Raw genomic sequence first — 19,720 nt, 5'->3', positions numbered from 1 at the left:
TTACAAAAAATAGAGCTAAAACTCTTCAGTTGAGGGAAAGAGTGTGTGTGTGTGTGTGTGTGTGTGTGTGTAATGACCCTCACCTGACTTGTCTCCCACTCTCTCACATTCTTACAGTCATTTGAGGCCATTCATATAGTTAATTCTGAGACTATGGCTATATTAGGAATGCAGACATACCCAGGCTCAGCAGCCCACACTGAGATCTTAATCAGAAGGACTTCTGGGGGATATAGCCAGTGACCTTTGCCACATGTAAGCAACTTTGAGCAGGCTGCCTTGAAATAAAAATGAAGGAGGAAGGAGGGGCTGCCCACAAGCTTCAAGCTCCGGGGGAGGATTAGGCTATAAGTAAGCACCTTGTTTATGAGGCTGCTACAGCCTTGTCAATGTGAGAAACAAAGGTGCAGAATTACCAGGTGCACCTTCCCAAAGACAGTGGGTAAAATTAGCTGCCGGCCAGCAGGGAAGTGGGAGGACATTCTGCACAGGCCAGAAGCCACTGTGTGTTGGGGTGTGTGAGCCTTGAGCACCCTTTTCTTTCCTTCCCTGTTTAGCTGCTTAATTAGTAGAATGACTTGAATTAGAGTGAGTTCATTCTGCATTCTTCCCCCCTCCACCGCCCCAGTCAGATGTGTTTCTGCTGTCTTGACAGACTATTTTAGAACACCTTCCGGTGTTACCTGACACTGGGGCTGGGCGTTGACATCTGAGTGAATAGCCTAAGTCAGAGTCTTCCGCTTCTAGGGCTGGGCAGTGCATTATCAAGGTGTGAGGGGAAGCCCTTGGGTGGTGTTGGGGCACAAGTCCTGAACCCTGTCTGAATCGGGGGAATTTATGGCTTACTGGGCACCGCCATGATGTCACCTTTTCCTGTTGAAGAGAATCAGGCCAGGTGGTAACGTAGGTGCCACATCTCCTGGAGGCCTTTCAGTCTTGGCCACGCTTGTTGTTTGGTTTATCACATTCTGTCTTCTCTCCTCTGTTCTGTTCCCTGCGCTTCCTCAGCCTCTGCAAGGAGAGAGGGCACATAGTAGGGGAATAATAGGTAGTTGTTGCATGGGTGGATCATTGTGAACAGTTACTTGCTTGCTTCTTTCTTTCCATAGTGTGCACTCTGAGGGCAGGGACGATGTATGGTCTCATCTTCATAGCTCCCATAACTCCCTACAACCATGGCCCAAGGAAGATCACCCAATTTTTAAAAAACGAAGTAACAGCTATTTAATATATGGCATTTTTCCAGGAGGAGGAAATTACTTTCAAATCATTCAGCCTCCGTTAAATGAAATAGTTTCAGGCAAAGTCATGGTTATCCCCACCGCTGAAGCAATGTATTAAAGAAAGTTGCTGCCCTTGTTCTTAGACCCACAAGGATTCAGTGAGCAAATGAACGCCAGTTCACTCATTATCACATGAGAGTGTTTGGACCATGGTTAGTCATCTATTTCTCTGGCTTAAAACAACACACATCTTATTTTCTCAATGTTTCTGTGGGCCAGGAATCAGAGCAGGAGTCAGGGCTTAGCTGGGGCCTGTGCTTGGGGTCTCACCGGGCTACAGTCTGGATGCTGGCCTGGGCTTGGTGTTCATCTGGAGGCTTGACTAGGGAGGTGTCCTTTTCCACGTTCCCTCAGGTTGTTGGCTGAATTCATGTTCCCTAGTTGTAGGACAGAGTCGTGGCCTCTTTTTGGCTGACGTGGAGGCTGCTGTCAGCTCTGAGAGGCCACTCGCGGTTCCTAGCAGCTGCCTGCATCTCCCAGAAGCCACCTGTAGTTGGTTGTCATGTGAGCTTCCCCAACATGGCTGCTTGCCTCATCAAGCCAGCCCAGCACAGGTCAGCTTTCCTTACTCCTTGGAAGGGGAAGCTGAAAAGTGGTTGTCATCTGCTGTCTATTTTTATAAGAAATTATTTTCTTCCTTGCTTTTTTTCTACATTTGTCCCTGATTTTAAACCTTCTACAGGGTCCCAGCCCAACAGGACCCGTTTACCCTTGCAGCCAGCACGGATGCCCTGAGCCATCACTGGCCCTGCTGGCTGGTGGGTGGCTCCGGAGTGCCCAGTCCTACTTTAGGAGCGAGGTGGGTTAAATGGCTTTTTGTGAGCTGCCTTGGAACTTAACTGCAGCTTTGTCATGTTGTTTGTATAGGAAAATGTGGTCCTGGGTCTCAGATGACTGGCATGTCAGTGAACTTTTAGCAGGCAAGAGGTCCTTATACAGTAGGTTTTCCTGTGGCCATGGGGACTGTAGAGAATATTATTTGGGGCATATGTTAAAATGTCTCTTTTCAGCCTTTAAGAACTCCTTAAAAAACAATAGAAGTGGCTGGGCATGGTCACTCACATCTGTAATCCCAGGACTTTGCGAGGCTGAGGTGGGTGGATCACTTGGGGTCATTCAAGACCAGCTTGACCAACATGGTGAAACCCCATCTCTACTAAAAATACAAAAATTAACTGGATGTGGTGATGCACACCTGTAGTCCCAGCTACTCAGAAGGCTGAGGTGGGAGGATTGCTTGAACCCAGGAGGCGGAGGCTTCAGTGAGCTGAGATGGTGCCCCTGCACACCAGCCTGGGCGACAGAGTGAGACTCTGTCTCAAAAAACAAACAATAGATGTAAGCTGTGCTCTCTTTTTCTCCTGATTCTGTGAAATGTAGAGTCTGACTGTCACAAAGCCATAACCAAAAAAGGAAGAATTTTGAATTATGCATGGTCTGGAACATTTGAGTTGAATGCTGGCATATTGAGGGGCTGGCTCCAGGGTCAAGTTGGGGTGGCACTCCAGAGTGACAGTGTGTGGTCATGGGGTTGGTCTGGCGCCTTTGATGAAAGCAATGCAGGTGGCACTGCCAGTGACGGATGATAAAATACGGACCACGTGGTGTGCTGAAAGGGCCGCTCCACCCTTCACCCCCTCTGGCACTCTCATGCGGTGGGAAGGAATGGAGCTGGCTTCTTCCTGGTCCGTGGGCACTGTTTTCTCCTGGTCTTTGATCGTTCAGGCGAGCATGCGGACAATTGGCCATTTGTTTCCAGATACCTGAAAGGAATTGCAGGTAAATTGAATCACATTCTCCTCTCTGCTAGAGGCTATTCTCTCAGTGCCCACTAGCACGTCCGCTCCACATAAAGAGAAGGCCTCGTCATTAGAAAAGTACGACCAGTACTTGTTGAAGACTGAAGACAGGCAAGGTGGTCAGCCAGGCCAATAGGCTGTGACATTCTTTTGAGATTAGAAGTCAGATTAAAAGTGTGTTCCTTCTGGAGTGTCTGAAATTCTGGTCACCAGTGAAAAAGTGTGGTTGTGAATGCGGCAGGAAGACCTGCCATAAATGTGGCATTTCCTGGTGGGAATTACTGGTGCATGACATGAACTGCATAGATAATCCCCATGGTAACTACGGGCGTGTGTTTTATGTGTGTGTCAGGGCTCTTTGAGAAAAAACAGGGACCGGGGAACAAAGAGATCAATAGGAAAGGTCACAGCATGTGCTTACGCAAAGGTGTTATATGAGATGGATTAAAATATTGGGCTGTAAGGCGAGCATATTGATTTGCTACCGAAAAGGAGAAGGCTGGACCTCGAGAAGTTGGAAGTCCTCGTGCTCTGTTTTCCCCCCTCAATGTTTCTTACACAGACCAGATTAGTCTGCCCAAGATCATGTTTTGTGGATGCTCTTCCTTTGCTTTAAAACTCTGCGTCTAAATAAAGGTGTAAATCCCTTAGCTGACCACTGAAGACCCCTAAAAGGGCCACCCTGCCCTGCCCCAAGTCACAGATCACAGACCAGCGTGCCAGCCTCGCCCAGTGACTGACATGCCACCTGTTGTCCGGCGGGCATGGGTTCCATCTCCCCAGTGAGGTTGTTACCTGTCGAAACGTAAGAAGGAGTGAACCGCAGAATTCACTTGTGGTCCTTCCAGTGTATAGCTTCTAAACGCGTGCGCCTCACGTTTTAGACAGCCACCAGCTTTTGCATAACCTGTGAACCATGCCTAAGTCTGTTCCTTGGTGCTCACATCAGCTTTTCTGGTAGAGGCTATAGTATGAGAGAGGGTTGCTTTTCAATCTGACTTTCTATTGATTCAGACTTAGGCCCAGAGAAGTGTCTCAGGACACCGCCAGGAGAGTTAAGGACAGGTCTGCCTGTTACACATCTTTGACTCTTAGCTGTTTTTCTAGGTCATAATGGTTGAATATTGACAGTTTCATAGGGCTCAACCTAATCCCATATAAAAGACCCTTTAACTAGTTAACATGTGGCTGTCACTTACAGCATTTTGGGGCTGTCCTGGCGCTGGGGTTGGGGAGTGGGGTACTTGGTGCAGGTAGTGGAGTTTCCTCAGTGTTGTTTGGGTCAGCCCCAGACGAAGTCCTTTGTTTTTACATTTAATTTTGGAAATTTCCAAACATGCACAAATATAAAGGGAAAAGCGTAATGAAGCCCCGTGTACCCGCTTATCAGCGTCTCCTAGACAGACTCGAGGTGGGCTTGGCTTGTCCTGGGACCCTCATGCCTTCCTTTGTTCTCCCTCTTTGTTGATTTCATTAAAAGAGATTTTCTTTCCCTTAATTCAGAAGCAGTGCATACTCATTATTTAAAAATCGTTGAAATATGGAAGGAACCATTCATAATCTTCTTCTGTCTAGAGACAAATGCCTCACTTCCTCCTGCACTACCATTCTTTGTATACACTTATTTTTATGTTTTTGTTTTAAGGACTGCTATATGTTATTTTGACACTTTTTCCCTACTTTTATCAGGGACATCATATCTCCAGCGTAATATGTAATCCATCTGCTTTATCTGCCACTTCCTTCCACATCCCCCTTCCAGGCCTCTGCTATCTGTATCCTTTCTACAACTTTCCACCGAAGCCCCAGTTGGGTCCTGCAGCCAAAATTACCCACTTTTCCTCAGTCCCAGATAAAGTTCCTGTTACCTCACAGCCAGCAGGTCTTGGCTAGCAGCTGGCTGGATGGGAAGTGGATGGATTACATTGATTCACTCCACTGCATGAATAATAATGGGCTTCATTTTTACAGGGGTGTCACATTCAAGAAGAAGTTGTCACTTAACTCATGACTCTTTTATGTTTGTAGGATTTCAGACAGGGTAACAAATAAAGTAAGAATTGTCAGGCAGCAGGGAGAATGAGCTTGGTCAAAGTTGAGTCAATTTGGCACCTGGCAGGCCATAGGGTTTCAGGAATTAGGTGACCTGGGTTCAAATCCTGGCTTCACTATTACGAGTTACGTGACGGCAGGCAATATAATCCACCAGCTACCTAGCAATTGTGACTTGATTGCTTCCTTGTGAGGATTTAATGCAGCAGTACATCTATGCATGTGTGTGACGTGGAGCTGGTGTTGTGTGATGTTGGCTGTTTCTAGCCGGCCCCGCTCACTCTGAGGCTGTTCCTGGGCTGTGCCCCATTGTTCATAGCTTTTCTTTGTCTCCTCTTGAACCAGTGAATTTTCTAGGAGTTCCAAGTTTTTTCACAAAAAAAGTTGCTTGTGATGGTGGGGAGACTGGGGGAGAAGTGAACATTTCCAGGAGTTTATGGATTAAGGTGTTCCCAGGCCTGTGTGTGAATTGGTGGACTGCCTGGGTTTATTAAAGGTTTGTTGAGTGAATCAATGAGTGAGGAGGAAAATACCAGTCTGTGAATGTCCAGTGAAAATTCAGTTAAGTTGGCATGGAATCCTCTGCTTTGCTGTCGTTTGCAATGCTGATTCTCCTTGTGCTTTTTGAAACAGGAAATATTTAGAAGGAGGAAAAGAAAACTAATTTAACTCCCAGGATACCTTAGAGGCTCAGAAAATTGAAGTGTCAGTGTTCTAATCTTGGGGGAGCTTTGTTTAAAACATTTCTTTTTAAATAAATGAACAAATTTGTTTAAAGAACAGATTTCTTCTTGAGATGTGAGAGCCGGTTCCATAGCCATTTCCAAGGCCCAAATGCAGTGCACGCAGACGTAAAGCCTGTTGCATGGGAGCTCCTGCTGTGTCGGGCCAGCTCCCTGGTTGGTTCTGGCTCACTGATGCTGCACTTGGGGAGGCAGCGGAGAGTCTCCCTGAGGACCTGCCCACAGGGTGTGCAGACTGATGTTTTCTTTCCATGCTGCCCAAGTGTGATGAAAAGGCACGTGTCAGAGGAGCCCTGGCTCCAGTAGGATAGGCTAGGATACCTGTTTTTGTTGTAACACACTTCTGCATGCAGGGTGTGGGCGTCTCTCCCGATGAAGCACTGCCCTCCCGAGTGATGATGAAAACATGTCGAGAGACACCAACTCTCCACTCATCCTGCTGGCTTCAGGAGGAAACGCTTTTCGGGTGTTCTCTGGATTTTGTGAAGATGTCGTTGATAGCTTTTCTACCGGCTTCTCGTTTTTTTAAGTCAGTCTTTGATTTGGGTAAACAGAATTGGGAGACGTGAGCTGAGTGGAGTGGGTGGTACTCACAGTGCCTGTAGCAAAGCTTCCATGAAGGGAAACCCTGGTGACGGGAACCTTGAGCTGATGGGGATTGTCTGCCCTCTGCTTCTGTGAGGCAGAGACAGTGACCAACAGATTGTAATTGGGATTTAAAAGAAAATATTATTATGAGGCAGTAATAGCTACTAATGGGGTGATGCTGATAGTTCTTTGCATTTGAAGAGCAGCGAGCTCTGTTTTCTGGGTGTTTCCTAGTACGTTGCCTCATGTGAGCCTCACAGCACCTTGCAGTGGGAGGACCATCCCATCCCCATTTTACACAAGTAGAAACAGAGACCCTGACACTGTGCCTTGTTGAACACAATGCATTTGGGCCTATGGAAACCTGGACAGGAAGCGTGGTGGGGACCTGAGCTGGTCCCCACAGTGGCATGGGGGCGATGTCTGATGGGGGTGAAGGGGGTGGGGAGAGGGCACAGACAGAGGTTACCTGTCAGGAGACGGGCTTAGAGAGGGCTTCCTAGACAAGATTATTGCTTTAGATTTTAATCTGTAACTAGCATGTTTTTACATTTATATTCATTTAGAGAAACACATGTATTCCTTGGTGAATGAAACCATTCAGTATTCAGCTAATAAGATCTCCTTTGATAGAAAGACCCTCACAAGTTGTTGATGGTCATAGTCATGATTACCTGAGACAAAAGTGAGTGTCCCGTTAGCTTCCTGAATTTCAGGTCATTGGTAATTACTGAGTGCTGCGCGTGCTGTGGTCCTGTCAATCCTATTTGGTGCCTGCTAGGTGCCAGGGGCATGGAGGGATGATTGGGATGCAGTCCTTGGCCTGGGGGAGCATCATGAGGGGGCTAAGTTGAGTCAGTGGGAAGAGCTTGCCCCCCCTCCGATGAGGCATGTGTGGTGTCGCCTGTGCCCCTTCCGCCAGGCCACGGTGCCATCTGTGCCCTCTTCTGTATTTTATACCCTCTCCCCACGGCCCTCGCCGCCATGCCATTTCCCAGAATTTGTTGATCCAATTCAGAGGGCAGTTCAAGGCTTTGGAAGCAGTGAGGCTTGAGCCCCAGCTGCACCTTTCATTAGTCAAATGCCCTTGGGGACGTTCCTTGGGAGAATGCTATAGAAGTTATTTTATTTGTGGTGGGGCCGGACATCATTACTTAAAAAAAATCTCGCCAGATGATTGTAATGTGCAACCAGCGTTGAGAATTACTGAGTTGTAATCAAGCCTGCAACTTCTTATCTCTAGAATGCAAGGTATTGCCTACCTGATAAGGGGCGAAAAGATGAAGTAAACTATGTAAAGGACTTTCATTTGGCCAGTGCCCCAGGATGTTAGGTGTTTTTAGTCATTACGGTTGTTTTCTCATTGAAAACGTGACATGTCATTCTAGACTACACAGCAAATGATGGAAAAGAAGAAAATAACAACAAAAACATACCTATAATCTGAGTTAATATTTTAGGATTTTACAGCCACATATGTATTCATTGGGATTATATTATGTTCTTTTGGACTTGATGTTTTCTCATGACATTAAAAGTTGAAAACGGTTTACTGACTGCAAACCATTTCAGCAACAGACTCACGCTGTAAAGATCTCACTGGGCTCCTTCCTGGGACAGCATTGTCCACTTTCGGCCTGTGGGCTGTTAGTTTATTTGTTTAGGCCTCTTCACGGTGTGAGTGGTAGGATCCGGCGCTCCTTAGTTGCTTTTACCTGGCTGAAGCCCGATGCTGTGCGTGTGGTCTCTGCCATGCCTGCTTTGGGGCCTCTGTTGGCAGTTGTTCCTTGGCTGGGCAACTTCCCCACTGTGCCTGGAAGCTGTTCTGCAGTTGGTGGCTGCTCAGCCCAGGGAATGGCAATTGCGGTAGAGCCTCGTGTCGTCTCCTCCCCACATGACCCTCACTCACCCACTCCATCCTCCTGTGGAACCTCTGATCCCTGCCTCCTCCCCACCCCTCTCCCTCCTCCTGCGGAACCTCTGATCCCTGCCTCCTCCCCACCTCTCTCCCTCCTCCTGCGGAACCTCTGATCCCTGCCTCCTCCCACACTCCTGTCCGTGTAATATTGCCTTTGCTGTAAGACTTAGAGTGGTGGGCTGTAAACCTTGTCTATGGGACCTCAGAGGTCCCTGGGAACTTCTGCCACCAGCCCTGTTGAGTCAGTAGGCAGAAGCCGTGGCGGGGAGGCGGGGCTCTCAGGCTTTCTGATTGTGAAGTCACCAAGGCCTGAAGGACTGAAACCCCCGGTTCAGCCATCACGCTGGCCCTTGGCCCGCCTTGTGCCAGACTCGAGCAGTCACATTGCCTGCAGCTTGTGGATTTTAGAAGAGTGTAAAGTGTCTACAACCAAGGCCTCCAGCTCGATATACAGAAGTGCCCAAATGGCTCTGTGCCTCTGTACTTCTTGAGGGAAGGCCACCTTTTTTTTTCCCCATGAAATAGTGGCTTTTTGAGACAGACCTTTTCCTTGTCCCACACTCCCCTTCGGGACCCTAGTGCTCCAGGAGTCGCCGTGTATGTTCACAGCCTCCCACCCCACCCCACCACTCTGTGCTTTCCAAGAATAAGGACGAGGTTTGCCCATTTCTCTTAAACCCCAGCTGTCACAGTGCTTTGCACATAACAGGCACGAGATCCGTCACTTTGGGTGGAATTTAGTTATATCCTCAGCATGTCACTAGCTGCCTGGGGTCAGCCAGATGTAGACCCTGGGGCCTTTAAAAGAGTCTCCAAGCTCAGAAGTCATGTTTCATTCTAGGCAGAGCCTCTTCCCAGTGAGACTGGGGCCTTGCACTGTGCCATTTCCTTCTCTGCCGCTCACTGCACAAGTGGACTATTGTTTTTTTTTTTTCTTTTAAGCTGCATAATTTTGAACCACCACTCCCATCCTCATACTTTTGATTCTTTGATTTACTTTCTTCAATTCAGTTTTCTTATGGTCGTGGAGCTCATTTAGTCTTTTTTTTTTTTTCTGAAACAGGGCCTCCCTCTGTCACCGAGGCTGGAGTGCAGTGTGTGATCACAGTTCACTGCAGTCTTGATTTCCTGGGCTCAAGCCATCCTCCTGGCTCAGCCTCCTAAGTAGCTGGGACCACAGATGCATACTACAGTGCCCGGCTAATTTTAAATGTTTTGTAGAGATGATGTCTTGCCACGTGGCCCAGGCTGGTTTCGAATGAGCCCATGTGGTCTTTTTATTGAGACAGATTTCGCTCTTGTCACCCAGGCTGGAGTGCAATGGCGTGATCTCGGCTCCCTGTAACCTCCGCCTTCCAGGTTCAAGCAATTCTCCTGCCTCTGCCTCCTGGGTAGCTGGGATTATAGGCGCCTGCCCCCAGGCCCAGCTAATTTTTGTATTTTTAGTAGAGATGGTGTTTCACAATGTTGACCAGGCTGGTCTAAAACTCCTGACCTCAACTGATCCACCCGCCTCGGCCTCCCGAAGTGCTGGGATTACAGGCATGAGCTACTGCGCTTGGCCGAGCTCATGTAGTCTTTAGTGACACTTTGCACAGTGAAAGGTTTTCTGTGCCTGTACTCCCTGTAGGTGAACATGCCTTCTACAATGCAGAATGACTTTGGAAAGATTGTATGTATTTTTTAATGACAAAAATAAAATAGAATTTTTAAAGAGAATTTTGAAAAGTATTACGATAGTGAATAATAAAATTACTGCTATTAATATTTTCATATACTCTTTATCTGGCATTTAAAGGATACATATGTATTTTGCTTATCCAAAAATATATACTTTTGTAGTATTTTTCTGTGAACCTGTCGTGAACGTTTCTTCATTGTCCATACATAGTCTAGAAAGACATTCTTAATGGCTGCATTATTTTGTCATATGTTATTACAAGTTATTCATAATTTTTCCTACTCTTGGACAGGAAGAGTTTTTCTCATTTTTTCCACTTCTCTTAGTGACATCATGTTAACATCCAGAATGATCTTAAACTATATTCAACATTTGTGAGCATGTCACTCATGATTTTCCCAATTATGCTAGTCTGTATTTGTCAGTCTTCTATACATTGTATGTGAACTGAATTTTTGTGAATAAGGATTTTCCCTTTGATATGTACTAAACTTGTTAAGATCAGTCCTCCTCTCTGCTCCCTGCCCCTCATGCCCAAACTGGCAGTGGCTTCTGATGACAGGAGAAAGACCGTGATATCTACCATTGTAGCAGGCTCAGTTCACCCGGGATTAATGAGTCCATGTTAGGTCAGTTATGACCTGTCCTCTGATGGTCTCAGGCACTGACCACCGTTACTTTCCTTTTCTGTTGTGAGTCTCTTTCTGCCTGTTAAGGGACCTCCATTGCTGCTTCTTAAGACTGTGTTTAGTTCTATCACTTTCGTACCTCTTTTTTTTATAACACCATGCCTACCTCCTTCCGTCTCCATCCTTAGTGTCTGCCAGTCCCATCTGATCTGACTTGTTTTTTAAAATTTGAGTTCTTGCACCTGGGCCTCCTACCATCTGTGGGGAAGTGGATCCTGGTTTGAGATCACTTCCTTCAACACAGGTTTTGCCCTTGTCATTGAGACTCCACATCCTCTCCCACCATGGCCAGTGTCCCCTTCTCCCACCTGTGGCTGCAGCCCACTCAGCTGTGCGAGCCCTGCCCCTCTGTGCACACTCAGTCTAGAGCACTCTGGGACTGCTGGGCAGCTGCCCACATGCCAGCCATGAGGCTGGCCAGCCACTCTTGTTGAGGAAAGCTGAAAAGACGCCATTGACTATGCCCACCCATTCATGGTATCCTATAATAGTGCTACCACCCTAGCAAAGACAGAGATTCCTTAGCCTGGTACAAATGTGGACCACAGTCTTTCTCCTGCAAGGGTGAAAGATTTTCCTCTGGCTGGCTCCTGCCAGGTGCCTGGAGAAAGGGGTCTCCCGGGACCCGGCCATTCTGAAGGCCATTGAAAGGGCAAACTAAAAGTGTTGGCTTCTTAAAGTTCCCAAGATGAAGATTTTCTTGAAAGAAGGGCATTTCCAAGTGTAGTATAACAGCTTGCTTTTGACTCCTCCCGTCCCCCAAGGAGGCCATTAAGCTGGAATGTATCCGTGGTGGAAAGATCCGTTAAAGTCAAGGCTGGAAACATCACACCATCCACCCCTGCTCGCTTGTATCAGAAATCTTTAAAATAGAGCGGAAAAGAGTCTTTACCTCAAATTCTGACCCATTGGGCCAGTAAAACTCCTGGTGTTATGTAGTGGTTACCAGAATAGAATGCAGAGTTAGAATTCCTGTTGTGGGAAACTTGCTTTTCTGAGGATACCCTGCAGGTAAATGTTCTTTGATAATAAATGACAGGGAGCAAGATGGATCCGAGACACTTGGGGTTGCAAGATTTCCATCAAACCCTCAAATAAAAGGAGGCGTTGACTGTTGTATAAATTCCTCCTCACCTAATTTCCACGTAATGCTCTCAAAGTATTCTGGCAACTTTCTGTGTAAACCCCAACAGCAGGCAGTCTCTACCAACCTGACTTTGCTTGCTGGGGTTGGAATGGTTAGGCTAATTCTGTGCAGAGTAGCTTTGTGCAGCCTCACTGTTGGTTGAACACCCAGCTTTGGAGTCCTGGCATGAATGTAAGAACTGGTATAATGTGTACAAAATGCTGACAGATAAAACCACTTGGAGAACAGGTTTTTGCATTACTTCCAAGGAGACAGGATATTTCCTAAAATAAACCCAAGACAGAGTAAGTGTCTCATTTTCTCCTACCCTGGGAAGTAGGAGTGAACACCTAGCCTGAGACATTTATGTTCTCCAGATTATCAGCTCTGGGCTTCTCAGCAGCAGTTGGCAGCATCTTTGTTCCAGTGTCTTCCAAAGGAATTGAGTTTGCCCTCTCCCTAGATAGCAAGCAATACTTCAGAAGCAACCAAGGTAAAAGTAATCTCCTGTAGGGGTCCCAGCTGTCCCCACCCCACCCCGCTGAGACCCAAACACTTCCCTCCAGCACTTCCCTGGGCTTGGTGAGGGGGAAACAGGCCAAGAACTATACCGAAAGCAAACGGGCCACTGCGTACCTATTCAGGGAAAATGAGCTGCATCTGCGCACAGATGTCTCACCAGAAAGGCCCTTTTCACATGATGTTAGAAAACCGTTATCTGTATCTAAGCTTACAGTGATGTAACCACCTGCCCCTTCATTTTGAAGGGTGTACAGAGGTCCCCCCAGCATAAGTTGCTTGGTTCTTTGAGTGGGTTTTCAACTGGTAGCAGTGATCTGTGCTGGTGGTGACACAGGTGCATGTGTAAGGCTTTGCATCTGCGCACCTCCACAGGCGTCATTTGTCCTCTTATGCGAGCAGCTGGCTCACATTAGCCTTCTGTTCTACGGAGGCCCAGAACTATGTAACTGGAGTGTGTCTGGGCTCCGGTGCGCTCCTTGCCAAGAATCCGTTTGGTTACTCTTGTAGCTTTGGTTCTGCCTAGGACAACAGCACATTTTTGAGAAAGTGCAAACAGGGAACAGCCCTCCTGAAAAGCCCAGAACAGAGAAAGGCAGGGCGACCCCTTCTCACCTTCTGGGCATGTAGGTTATGTTATACTATGAGGCCTAGGAAAGAAAATGCTATTGAGTAGCATTGTCTTTCCCTTGCACTTGGCCTTTAGTTTTTTTTTTTTTTTTTTGAGACAGTCTCGCTCTGTCACCCAGGCTGGAGTGCAGTGGCCAGATCTCAGCTCACTGCAAGCTCCGCCTCCCGGGTTTACGCCATTCTCCTGCCTCAGCCTCCTGAGTAGCTGGGACTACAGGCGCCCGCCACCTCGCCTGGCTAGTTTTTTTGTATTTTTTAGTAGAGACGGGGTTTCACCGTGTTAGCCAGGATGGTCTCGATCTCCTGACCTTGTGATCCGCCCGTCTCAGCCTCCCAAAGTGCTGGGATTACAGGCTTGAGCTACCGCGCCCGGCCGGCCTTTAGTATTTTATGGAGAGAATCTGCTTATTCTTGAGCAGAAATGACATCTGGGAGAGGTTAGGAGCAGACAGGCACTGTCTGTGCATCCCCCAGCCACATTTCCCCACCAGATCCCAAACAGTGCAAGTCATAAGGAGTTTTCACACCCTGTTTCTCTTCAAGGCTCATCTACTTAAATTACTCCCCTCCCTGCCAAAAAGGATATTGAGAAGTGACTGCAGTAATGTTTGCACATCTCCCAGCACAGGCTTTTCAGCTGAGGGCTATGTTGCATTTTCCCTTTCAATTTACTATGCAAGCAATTGTTTTGCTTTGTTGTGATTTACAATTTGACTTGAATAAATCTGGCTAATTCCCCAAAAGGAAGAAAAGAAAAAGGCATTTCCAGGAGAAATCACCCCCTGAGCCTGCAGATCCTGGGGTCCCAGCACCACTAGGTCCTTGGTTCCTGCTCCTCCTCCTCCCTGGTGCCACTCAGAGGCTCTCACTTAACTGCCTAGGAAGCCGCAGGCATCCCTGCCTTGCTGAGACAGCTCAGAACTGCTCTGGCTCGAGAGCTTGCAGAAGCAGTCCCGTGTGTTGCTGAAAACAACCTGGGAAGCCATCCGTCTCTTTCGGCTTGCTCTTCTCTTGGCCTCAGGCGCCCTTTCCTGCTCTTCTCAAACTCTGAGGTCTGATTTTCCCTGCTCCATCGCTGTTCCACAAGCAGCGCTCCCTCCTCATTTCCTCCCCACTTTGCCCCACCTGCTACACCATGATATCATTTCCTTCCTACCTGTGATGCCGCCGGAACCCCAGAGGACGGCGCCTGCAGAGCCCGTGACCCTGTTTGACACTTGGCTCTCAGCTGTTTTCCCCATCTATGCAACAAAGGCATAGGATCAGATGATTTTTATTCCCCATTCTAGCTCACATTTTTGAGTCTTGGGATTATTCTCTTCCCTCGGCCTGTCAGATAAAACAGAGCAGGCACCGCTCCCAGTTGCTGCCCGACCTGGAGCTGATCAGTGATGTGACCATTGCCGAGGGGCCCTGAGCTGCAACCTGGGGAGGCCCTGCTGCGCTGTACCTGCCCGGCAGCTGCGGGTGCAAAGGTGTGGGCAGGCAGGGAAGTGTTCAGGTGCTTAGGCACGGACTTTTCTAGACTTACCATCTCAAGTGACTTAATTGCAGCTAAGTTAGGTCAATAAATACCAAGTGATGATCAACATGAATAATTGATGGTTTTTTGTGTGTACCTCAGTAGCCAAAAGTCATGATGATAGCTTCTCTGTGCACATGCTGTTGTTTTGTCTTAGATTTTTAAAATAAACTCTGTTTTAGGATAGTGTTAGATTTACAGAAGAATCGTGAAGCGTACAGAGCTTGCATGTGCCCCTCACCGTTTCATATTAGGAATGTGTATCTTATTTTGGTGGGTACACTGGTTACAATCAATATTGATGTGCTGTCACTAACTGACATCCATATTTGAGTCAGGTTTCCCTCGTTTTTCCCAGGTGTCCTTTTTCTGTCCCAGGATCCCATACAGGATCCCACATTGCATTTAGTCCTCACGTCTCTTTAGCTCCTCTAGGCTCTGCCATTTCTCAGACTTCCTAGTTTTTGATGACCTTGACACACTCAGTCCGGTATTTTGTAGAATGGAATGTGTCTGGTGGTTTTCCCATGGTTAGCCTGGGGCTGTGGGTTTTGGGGGAAAGACCAGGGAGATGAAGTGCCCCTCTCATCACATCACTCTGCCAACGTGACTGTCACTGTCGTTGGCCTCGGTCACCTGCTGCAGGCAGTGGTCCTCGGGTTTCTCCACTGAAGAGTTTATCTGTCTTCCCACCCCCACCTTTCCATCCTGGACTCTGTGGAAGGAAGTCTCTTCCCTTCAGATGTGGGGGGCAAAGCTCCGCCTTTTTGAGGGTGGCTGCTGGCCTGTCCTTGCCAAGGGCTCACCTGTCGCGTCTGGCCAGGCAAGGTGGGCCCGTAGGTTGGAGGAAAGCAATCTCAGAGCCATCCCACAAGGCACAGGGTGTCCTGGGCCCTAATGGGGTATGTCCCATGTGAGGGTGGGATGGATGGATACATGTCCTCTCGTGATAAGTGCCCAAGAGCATATCAGATATGCATATATATCATGTACCACAGAGCACATTGGGCTGACATTTCAGCCCAGAAGAAAAGTGCTTCCTGGAGTAGTAAGTGATGAAAAGCCCTCACTGGTAATAACTCAACATTTTTCTGCTTCCACTTACCTCTGTGTTACCTTAAAAGTGAAAACAACTGGCTTCTTACCCTCAGGGGATCCTAGAAAGATCTAAAAAAACCATTGTTATTGCTATTCAGGGCTTCTGAGTTTTAATAATTTAATAATGTAATTTAATCATGAAATTACGATATGGTTTGGTTTGCCTTCTATTACAGCATACTTAAACTAACACCTTGTTTTTCCTGGTATATTATCTGATGACTGAGTGTAGGAACAATGTCATTAATGTGTGTTTCCTCTACTACATAATTTCCACCCATGGAAGAGTCTCCATTAAGAGGACCTGATACCAATGTGGAAGCTCAGAGACCTCGAAATGAAGTCAGCTGTATCTGTTGGCCTGCTGGGATAATTCTGTATGTGCTGGTGAAACTGGAGAAGGCTGTGTGCTTCTGACAATCAATGGAATTCTACAAATTAAAGCATTTTAGCAGGAAATGATTATGAAGGACCTGATCACTGTTTGTTTCAATAATGTGATAAGATGAGAGTGATGGAATGAAATGAGGAGCAATCAGGAAACATCTTTGTTCTTTTTCAACAGCTCTGAACAGCAACATGGGGTGCAAAGTCCTGCTCAACATTGGCCAGCAGATGCTGCGGCGGAAGGTGGTGGACTGTAGCCGGGAGGAGACGCGGCTGTCTCGCTGCTTGAACACTTTTGACCTGGTGGCCCTCGGGGTGGGCAGCACACTGGGTGCTGGCGTCTATGTCCTGGCTGGAGCTGTGGCCCGTGAGAATGCAGGCCCTGCCATTGTCATCTCCTTCCTGATTGCTGCACTGGCCTCGGTGCTGGCTGGCCTGTGCTACGGCGAGTTTGGTGCTCGGGTCCCCAAGACGGGCTCAGCTTACCTCTACAGCTACGTCACCGTTGGAGAACTCTGGGCCTTCATCACCGGCTGGAACTTAATCCTCTCCTACATCATCGGTAGGTACCAGGGGTCCGGAGCTTGTGCCCTCTACCACTTTTCTGTTTGTTCCCACCTCCAAAGTGTGGGCGGATGCCCCATGGGGAGGTCATTCTTGTTAACACGAGAGGCACAGAATTAATAGGATGTTTCTGATTCATTTAAAAGTATTTAGTTTCTTTTAGTATGTTTTTTAGTTACTAGAGTAAATGCATCACTGATAGAGAAAAACTGGGAAAATAAAGAAAAGCACAAAGAAGAAAGTAGAAATATCCTGCCTGACTATGTGGAGAAACTAATTCTCTTATTCATTCATTCATTCATTCATTCATTCATTCTTTTAATAAATGTTTATTGAGTACCTGCTCTGTGCTGGGCATTGTGCTAGATACTAGGGATCCCACGAAGGCATAAGACACTCTGTTCAGCAGTTTACTGTCTACAGAGAGAACTATTGTTTTAACATTTTTGTGAATTTAAATGTATATTTTTGTACAGTATACCTGTTTATAAAACAACATAGAGTAAACACTTCTCATATCATTAGCTATTTTTCCATGGTAAGGTTTCTAATGCTTGCCTACCCTTGTATAGATTTCTATACACAGCGTGTAACGTATTGGATGTCTTTATGGGTGTTCAGATTGTTTCCATTATGTTGTTGCTGTTATAAACAGTTACTTACTTTATGTTTTTGTGCTTAGCCATGATTCTTTTCCTTAAAACTGTCTAAGGAGCAGAATGGCTCTTGGTGGGTCTGCATGTTTTTAAGGCCTTTGTTGACTGTGATCCTCCACGTAGCCAGGGCCCCCTTACCCTGCAGTGTGGACACTGGACATCGGCCTGTAACACAACCACCCAGCAAATAAAGAAGCAAATGTAGAAAATCTTTCCAGTTTGCCAGGTAAACACGCTTTGCTTCCCTTTATGCTTTTTTGTATTTTGATTACAACTGAAGTTGAACACGTCAACTTAAACAAAAACCTAAGTCTCAGAAGAAGCAAAGGGTGCACACGGCCACTCAACGTGCCATTTATTTTTTTTCTCAAATTTGTTGGTAATAGCGAGAAAACAGTAAGACCTGGTCAGCCGAGCCATGTGGGTCCCGCCTTGCTTCTGTGCCAGCTCCCACTGGACCCTACCACACCCGCCCTGCCACGCATGCTGCCTGCTGGGACCGTCCCAGCCCTGGGCTCCCCGCAGCCCTATCTCTGCATGGGGGGCACCACTCCCCCTTCACCAGGACAGCTGGCAGAGGGCACACACTCACGGTCTCTGAACAGCACCTTCGCTTTCTTTCCAGCAGCTGCAGTATCTGCTGAGAGCCAACCTAGCTTAGTCTTCTGGGCTCTAAAATAAAATTCATAATGTTTTCTTTCAATGCCACATCAAAACTTTACAGCCACACATGGTTCTCACAAGCTGAGGTCTCTCACTGGGAATGTAGCTATTGTAAATGGACCGTTATGTTTCCAGAGGATTTACCTGAGCATAAAATATACATTGAGCATGAACTGCTTGCAGCTTCTAGACCAGCAAATGAAAGGCTCTGCCAGAGTGCCATTTGCTTGTGGGAGAACATTTGCATGCATTATGAAAATATATTTGCAGCCTTAGCTGCTGGGAAGGGCAGTTTTTCCAGCAAACATTTTTTTTTTTTTTAAAAGGCATGATTCAGAAATTGGGAGAGGGTAGGCTGGGAAGAAAGGCTGGGGTAGCCCCTCTCATCGAGCAGGACAGGGTTTGGGAGCCACATTTGCCAAGAGCCAGCCGCTTTGGGGGTGACAGGGAGATGGTGAGACCATGTTTACGGAATTCATAATAGATTGGCTGCTCAGGAGGAAGAAATGTGGTTAAACTTCTGAGTTGTTGGAAAGATACTTACTTATCATAAGACCAAATAGTGAAATTGAATCTCTGCAGATGACTCTGGCAGTATGCGGTGAATAATTGGGACCATGGTCACCGACAAGGCCCCCTTTGAAAACAAAGGAAAATGCTCTATGGAAACACTGGAATTTTAGTGACATTTCCTGAGAAACACCAATGGAAACGCATTCTGACTCTCTCCAGAATTATATGAGAGGAGAGAACGAGAGTGAAAGACAGCAGCCAACTATTGTTGGCATTTTGGGTGCTGCCCTGTTGGTGTTCTTCAGCGCTGGAGGGTGCAGGCTGAGGGGGGAATGAGGAGAGCTGGGGTCTGTCTGCGGTCCTGCACTCTGGGGATGCCATGGCCTCCAAGTCACGTTCAGGCACAAAATGGCAGAGGTGGCTGATGCCTACTCTGAGGTGAGCAAGTGGCTTTGTCCCTGAGCTGGGGTTCAGCCCCTTCAAGGACGTCCTAGGACGCCTCTTCTTGCTGGGAGAAGAATTATGGTGCAGGCGCCATCATCTCTGCTGCCAAGAGTTTCTTAGAAAAGGGCTTCCTGACCGGGGTTCCTGCAGACTGCCAGCTGCACCCCAGGAGTGCTTTATGAAATCAGTTTTTCATGAGTTGTCATCAATGTTTACTTTTTCAATGCAACAAAATAGGTAGCATTGCATACTATCAGAGTGCCTCTCAGGTGGTAAGGGTAACACTTGTTTTGCAAACTTTTTATTCGGATATGTATATTTGATAGAATACACCTGTGCATATTGGGTGGGATGTGAAATGCATTCCTCTGTGGGCCCTAGAAGCCTTCTCGCACTTAGCACTAGTTGACCGTCACTTCTGGCTCAGCATACGCTGTGGTCTGGCTGCTGCCGCCAGATTCCAGTGCACCGTCAGTGACTCCTGCAATGATGTTATGAACATGGAGCTCCACTACAAGTACCTGGCTAACCGTTGTCCTCACATCCCCTCTGTTGTGTGTGCTTTGGGGCAGGTACTTCAAGCGTAGCGAGGGCCTGGAGCGCCACCTTCGACGAGCTGATAGGCAGACCCATCGGGGAGTTCTCACGGACACACATGGCTCTGAACGCCCCCGGCGTGCTGGCCGAAAACCCTGACATATTCGCGGTGATCATAATTCTCATCTTGACAGGTAAAGAAAGCCCACACTGAAAAAGAGATCAGGTCAGAGTGACGGTCAAAGGTTCTGTGAGAGGCTCCTGTTAAGTTCTTTTCTTTACTTATCTCTTAAACCACAACCCCATTT

General features: G+C 47.3%; 1 protein-coding gene and 1 long non-coding RNA gene across 6 annotated transcripts in view; one reads left to right on the top strand and one right to left on the bottom strand.

Moving 5' to 3' along the window:
* SLC7A1 (solute carrier family 7 member 1) overlaps positions 1-19,720 on the top strand; it is an 84,752-nt gene that overhangs the window by 41,114 nt on the left and 23,918 nt on the right. For 4 of the 5 annotated variants that reach the window (XM_009191713.4, XM_009191714.4, XM_009191715.3 and 1 more), the window contains exons 3-4: positions 16,214-16,597; positions 19,448-19,606. In XM_009191713.4, the coding sequence (XP_009189977.1) occupies positions 16,228-16,597; positions 19,448-19,606 (529 nt within the window). In that variant the 5' untranslated portion in view covers positions 16,214-16,227. Of the gene's footprint in view, positions 1-2,554; positions 3,063-16,213; positions 16,598-19,447; positions 19,607-19,720 lie in introns of those variants that run through there. The other variant, XM_009191719.4, reaches the window with a different exon arrangement.
* On the bottom strand, positions 17,332-18,550 carry LOC103879130. The gene is made up of 3 exons (XR_639576.4): positions 18,463-18,550; positions 17,848-17,927; positions 17,332-17,420 (listed from the first exon to the last, which is right to left on the bottom strand). It is a non-coding gene; the product is annotated as an uncharacterized LOC103879130 (long non-coding RNA).

This window comes from Papio anubis, chromosome 15, assembly GCF_008728515.1.
Source record: "Papio anubis isolate 15944 chromosome 15, Panubis1.0, whole genome shotgun sequence".
Classification (NCBI taxonomy): Eukaryota; Metazoa; Chordata; class Mammalia; order Primates; family Cercopithecidae; genus Papio; species Papio anubis.
The sequence above is the reverse complement of the archived record's forward strand: the minus strand, read 5'-3'. Positions and strand labels throughout refer to the sequence as shown.